The sequence below is a fragment of the Rhipicephalus sanguineus genome, chromosome 10 (genome assembly GCF_013339695.2).
Source record: "Rhipicephalus sanguineus isolate Rsan-2018 chromosome 10, BIME_Rsan_1.4, whole genome shotgun sequence".
NCBI classification, from domain to species: domain Eukaryota; kingdom Metazoa; phylum Arthropoda; class Arachnida; order Ixodida; family Ixodidae; genus Rhipicephalus; species Rhipicephalus sanguineus.
Genome location: NC_051185.1, coordinates 62650019 through 62656845, shown reverse-complemented (window position 1 = coordinate 62656845; position 6827 = coordinate 62650019). Strand labels below are relative to the sequence as shown.

General features: G+C 44.2%; 1 protein-coding gene across 1 annotated transcript; it reads left to right on the top strand.

Moving 5' to 3' along the window:
* The first annotated feature begins 534 nt into the window (after positions 1-534).
* LOC119371980 (ADP-sugar pyrophosphatase) lies at positions 535-6388 on the top strand. Its single transcript, XM_037642418.2, has 8 exons — positions 535-661; positions 1573-1625; positions 2382-2489; positions 2866-2967; positions 3096-3151; positions 3829-3883; positions 4459-4512; positions 5337-6388. Exons 1-8 carry the CDS (start codon positions 546-548, stop codon positions 5477-5479), a joined length of 687 nt encoding a protein of 228 aa, XP_037498346.2. The 5' UTR covers positions 535-545; the 3' UTR covers positions 5480-6388.
* Positions 6389-6827: the final 439 nt, after the last annotated feature.

Sequence of the window (6827 nt, the reverse complement as noted above, 5' to 3'; positions counted from 1 at the left end):
GAGAAGGGACAAGGAGACAAAGCCCACACAGGGGACACTAAAATCAGCAATTTACACTGATGCACGTCACAATAAGTATGGACAACAGCGTATCAAAACGAAGCGGGAAAAAGCTAACGAGAAAATTCAAGTCTATACGAAAGGTGCACGGATGCGCAGCAGAAATGGTCTTTCTGCAGAAATGACAGTCGATAGCAAACACATTCGTTTTAATGACGCATTCCCTTTCTTACCGTTCATTTTAACGTCAGCTTGACTGGAGGTTTTGCTAACGCATTTTTCCTTCAGCTTGTTGAGACATCTCAGACGTGTGTCAGAATAAAACTTCCTTTGTGAGTTCAGCGTCCTGCTGTGTCGCCTTCGATCTCATCCCGTACCCTGTGCTGGCACGTAATAATAATAATAATAATAATAATAATAATATAATAATAAATAATAATAATAATAATAAAATAATAATAATAATAATAAAAATAATAATAGTAATAAAATAATAATAATAATAAAAATAAATAAAAAAAGCAAATCTAAATACCCAACGTAGTATGTTAGTATCGTGTTCTCACTCGTGCTTGTTATTGTTTTTTGCGCAGGTGATTGCCCGCGGCGAACACATGTCGCTCGCCAAGTACAAGTACGTGGATGCCACCGGCAGCCAAAAGTGAGTATACAGTGCTCTGTGATCCTTTGCACGCCCAATCGAATTATGCACTCTACTGAGGCATTCAATCCAAGCTACCACGATGCTTTCGTTTACACTCACGGTGCACTGGCGCCGTCGCCGTGCTGTCGCGGTACGGACGGCGCATGCGCGGCCGGCACGCGGAGTGTTAGGAAGTCTCCCGAGACGCAGTGTGTGGTTCGCTGCGGAAACGACGAATCCAGAGCGCGCAGTAGCGTCAAGCTCCGCTCTGCTCTACAGCAGAGCCGTGACAGCGTTCTGTTTTCCTAAACGTTAAAGGGGTACTGACACCTTTTTTCGAAGGCACGTTTACTCTACCATACAAATCTCCTGTATGCAGAGACGACTCGGAGCAAGTGTCAAGCTCAGCAAATGCTGATAAGGTATTTTATTTTGATATTAAAGTCAATGTTTCCATGGCGCACCTGTCGACATTGACACTAGCTTGACGCCAGGCTACAGTACTAATTCTGGTGACTTCACGCAGCAGTCTGGCTAGTTCTGATGACGTCAGGTACAAAAGCTTCCAATATGGCCGCTTGTGCGTTACCAAAACATTCAAACTGGTCGCTTTTGCGTCACCAACGGAGCCACGGTACGGAACGCCCGTGGAAACGTCACTATGTATTGCGGGAGCACGTGACGAGAAGCTCATACCGTGTTGTGACGTCAGGGTACAGTAGGAACCAAAACTAGCTTTCAGAAACATACTGTAATTACTTTTTCAGGTCAGCACCCCTTTAAACGAACAAGAGTATTGAAGGAACCTGTCTAACGATTCTATCGCTTTTAATGCTGCGCGCTCTTCGGGCGGTACAATACGGCTGTTCTTTGCGCGTTCATTTAATTCTGCTTGCGATAGTGAACGAGCGTCTCTCCTCTTGTTGCAGGATATGGGAGGTGGCCGAACGATGCCAGAAAGCCAAGAGCAGCGAGTCTGACTGTAAGTGCAGTCCAGTACATATGTTAAAATGTATAGCGCAGCTCAGTCACATTAGACTGGGGTGGGGTGTGGAGCTCGGAGTAAATTCAGAAATGCCTTTAGCTTCTATATCTGTGTTCTGTTTCAGTCCTGATAGCCCGAATAAGATTTACTGCACGGAAGCATACACGCATTGTTTCTCAACGAAGTTTAACACCAGTTCATCATGCTCCCTTCAAAATTCAGACGGACATGCCCGAGGGGGAAAAAAAAACTTGCAGGAGGATATTGTGTGATTGAAGGCATATCAAACGCATAGGCGTGCGCGCGCATTCGTAGATTGGATTTCGAAAAAAATACCTGGTGCCTTGCAGCTTGAATGTTAATCGGCGAGTATATGAATTGTAACTACTGTGATTTATAACGCGACAAAGCTGCAATTGATCGATACTCTAAAAGTACACCCCGAGTTCTGCATACCCTACAGTCAGGTTGTCCTTTTTTGTTTATTTTTTATTTTCTTCACTTCTATCCAACCCACGTGTGATGTCGCGAGTTAACCACTAAAGCCCCCATCTGCGCTTTCAGTGCAATCTTCACGTAAGAAGCTTGTTTATACGATCTTAATACGCACTTCCCGGGACCATCATGCTTCGACCACAACGAACTACAGCTGCAATTACTTTATTTTTTTGAAAGCAACAGCATTCTGTTACTATGCTTACAGTATCTGTGTGCATTCTGCAATTAGTGATGCCATTCATCATCTCTTCGCAGCCGTCTGTGCTCTTCCCATCCTTCGGCGCATGCTCAAGTACGACTGCCTTGTCCTCGTCAAGCAATACCGGCCATCCATGAAGGCCTTCACCCTGGAGTTCCCCGCCGGTGAGACGCTAACTTATAATCGATATATAATAAGTACAGGAGCACTTGGAATGTGCCTATATAATATATAATAAGTACAGGAGTACTTTGAAAGTACAGGAGCACTTTGCCACTCTGAATGCCTTGAAATCGCTGTCCTCGAGCCGTGGTATAACAGTGGAGGGTGCTATGGCGACGGCTCGGCGGCGGCTTGGCTATTCTTAGCACAGGCATGGCGAAGCAGGGGTTTCTTGTTAACGGACGTCTTTTTAACCGCCAAGCTTTCACAGCTTCGCTGTTAAAAAAGCCTTACTGTACGCATTACACTGACCCTTCCCATAGACAGTGTTTACTAACGGTTTCGTGTCTGCTTTCTTTTTTTTTTCTCCCTTCGTAGGCGTCGTGGAGCCGACGGACCAGACATCAGAGGCCTCCGCGTTGAGGCGGCTCAACTCGCAAACCGGCTACACTTGCACCGGTCTCAAGCAGACCAGCCCCTGTAAGTCTACTATCCATTGAGCCTTTTACGTTAGCCCATTACCTTATAGTCCTTGGATGAGTCATTACGTAGAGAAACCAATGTGGACCAGTTTCCTTAAACTCTTCGTGTCTTCTCAACCTCTGCAGTGACGGCCTCTGATCCAGTCCACACAGCGTGCACGACAAAGCTCGTCTCAGTCGAGGTGAGGATTCATTCATTCATTCATTCATTCATTCATTCATTCATTCATTCATTCATTCATTCATTCATTCATTCATTCACCTGCAATGCCCATGATTGTTTAAGAATTGAGTGGCGAGGGAATGTCAGAGGCAGTACATAGATACGTATATAAATACAGAAATATCGTGGTTCCAGTAGCGTGGAGTCTTCGGAATCAAGTAAAAGTAATGGTTGGCTTTACAGAAATGAACGCTTACTTTCTTGCTGCAATCTGTACGTGACGAAGCATGCGATATGACTCACTAGTGTGGTACCTCCCTGTTCTGCATTGTGAAAGGTTTTATGGAGTAACAATAAACGGGACATTTTCCTGCGTAAGAAAAAGTGAGCAAGGTTAGGCTGTAGGATACTTTGTCGTCGTTGTTTTGCTGTGCTCTGATATTTAATGATGTGCACCTTTGCGGGAATGGAATCGGGAGTTGAGGACAAATTGCATACGAGATAAGTACTGCTGTAAACGCTTTGGGTGATTAGTTTATGTAACGCCTGTTACCTAGCGCTGCCTTGTTCACGTATTTCTTCGTCATTCTGCGTTATCTCTTGTGATAGTCTAAGCTAAACCCATTAGCAAGGAATTAAGCTACGTTGCGTCAGCACGACATGTGTTTAATTATGCTTTGGTGCTTTCTTCTGCAGATAAATGGCGACGATCTACGCAACCTCAACGCCCAGCAGAAGTTTGGCGAGGGAGGTAAGCGTAAATTTAATTTTGTTCAGATAACGTCCTTATCATTAATCTCTTGCGGTTAATTACCGGGAACACACTTATGGAATCTTCGCAGTCACGTCTAATGCCCGAAATAACGATATTGCCGAACCTGCCACTGCGTTGTAAGCATGTACTGAAGGTCGTTTTGTTCGGAAATCAACAGAGTTCACGAAATAACAAAGCACGTTATCCGTCACGGAGTCGTTATACTTAGTCGAGCAAGCGTTACGCTTTCGGTTGGCACAACCTATAGGAAGTTACCGCGAGGTGGCATTCAGTGCAGAGACAACGGACACTGCAAGTCAGATGGGTTCAACACACGGTACCTTGTGTGCGATAATTTTGAAATCGCACTGTATTCTGCGGTTAAAACAAATATGAAGGTCATTATCATGCATGTTATTAACTGCTAAATGTGAATCTACAGATATGCGGTACCACACCTATTTTCAGCTTCAGTTTCTCCGTTATACAAGTGCTATAAAAAGCCAGATATGAAATTTAAAAAAAATAAAAGAAAACGAGGCTTCAAACACTTTTTCTTCTTCATCTTGCAGAGTTCTACGAAGTAGTCCAGGTCCCCATGAACGACGTCCTCAAGCGGTTAAATGGTAAGCCCTACATTCTCGTAACATTGAAAATAATGGGAATGCATAAGAAGCGTTTGTCACAACAGCTTTATCGCCTACGCTTGAACGATTTTAGAAAAGAGAGCTTCCTAAAGAAAAAAATTTGGTCACCATACTTGCAGCTCTTGAAGTGACAAGACTTTTCCTTACTTTGCTCGCATGACGATCATACAAAAGTTAGAAGTCCTGAAAAAAAAATATGTCGTAGCCTTAATGACTTCAAATGTCATATATGAAAAAACTTTTTCCTTTTCGAATTATTATAACGTTTCTGTCCGTTCTTCGCAAAGTCACGCCTGCTCGGCCCATGTATGTAGATCTATAGCGGCAAACACCCATGGGTATTTGCCGCAATAGATATCCGGCCGAATTCGTGAAGGGTGATACAATTTAACATAGGCAGCAAGCAATTCTTTTTGATGGTTCGTACTCGTTATATCTGGTCTGATTTTTTTTTCTGTCTCGCGCCCCTGTTATCGTATAAGCCAAAAGATAATAATATTAATTGTTGAGGTTTTACGTCCCAATACTACGATATGATGTGAGATCTTCGGAAATTTCGACCACATGGTGTTCTTCAACATGCACCTAAATCTAAGTACGCGGGTCTCTATCATTTCACTTCCATCAAAATGTGGCCTCCGCGGCTGGCATTCGATCCCGCGGCCTTCGGGTCAGCAGTCGAGCGCCATAACCATTAGACCACCGAGGCGTGTGTAATTAAACGTAATTAGAGGTTATGCTGACGTACGGCTGAATCGCCACTGATCTTTTCTTCCTTCTCTCGCAAAAACGCGCATGCGCAGAGTACAGCGAGGACGGCTACGTCATCGACTCTCGTGTCTACACCTTCGCCCTGGGCCTGTCCATGGGACTCCGAATGGGCGCCGAGCAGAACGGCGACAAGGAGGACGACGTCCAGATAGTGACCAACATCATCGACCACTAGGAAAACAAGAATAACCACGTCTTCATCGGTCTTCAACTCGCCGCCGCTACACTCTCCGGAACCAAAAACTCCTTGGCGCGGACAAGCGTGGAACCGTGGTACACCGCCGTGTCGCTGAAGAAGTTTTCATCCAACGCTTCCGATCAACCTCAGAAGGAAACCAAGTTTAAAAGCCTCAATGAAACTATAGATACATGTATCATGCCTTGCGTAACGTAGTCCACAGGAAGTTATCTTTGAAATTACCAAACTGCGACCAAGCAGCTCATTCTTAAACAATGCAGCCACTTCATAGCTTTTTGCGATGTATACAGGGATGACAGATGTAGATTTGAACTGGGATGTCTACCAGCTGGCGGCGTGCAAAGCCGTATGGAGCGTTTGTGTATTACGCCGAGTTTTTTTTTTTTTTCGTGACATTTTGTGCATTGATTGCGTGCCCATGTATGTATTGATATTTCAAACACCACGGATATTTTTTTTTCATTTTGTTGTTGTATAATTATTATTGTCCTTTTTATGATTTATTTTTATGTCGTACCTGAAGCTCACTCTTTTCGTTGAAACTCGCACACTATTTCTACAATAGCCTTTATAGCTGTGAGAATACCGCCATAATTATAAACGCGAGGGTAACTTTCACGCCATTTAGCCACTGGCACCAAAGAATAAATGATGAAGAATCGAGGGCAATAAGTCACAACCTTCGGCAATGTATGCCTTACACGGACTTGATTGATTTTATGGGTTTTTGACATACTCAACTGATCCTTGGCTCTAGGACTACTTGAATGCATGCTTAGTAAATCTATACAGTTATGATGTTTTCCTCTATGATGTCTGTTCAATGTGAACTCCAACGTGCTGTATCTGTACGTCGTTGACAATAAAGAGTGATGTTATCATTTATAGGCGTTCGACCAATTCGCGTACGCAATTCCGTGCACCTTCCAGTCCCTTGAAAAGCTCGAAGCGTGGCTTTTGACGCTTGCACGTGACCTCCGTTGAAAGCGACTAAGTGTGCACAAGTGCGTACTCACGGGCCTGCACGAACGAGTGTTCCACCCAACGTCGACACGTGTAACTGCATTAAGTACATGAAAAATTCTTGAACAAGGTGTCGCTGGAACCAGCTGCGTTTGGATGCGTGGTCTTGCCTTCTCGAAGGCAGCAAGGTCTTGTATTTCCTTCAAGGCCAGTTGCTGCCTTGAAGAAAATACCACTTGTCGAATCTTCAGCAAAGATGTTTCATCGCTTCAGGATTCCATCTTCCCCGGAGCGTCTGCATGCTTTGGTTCGATTTGCACTCAATGCACGAAACTCAAAAACGAGTATAAAGATACGAGCA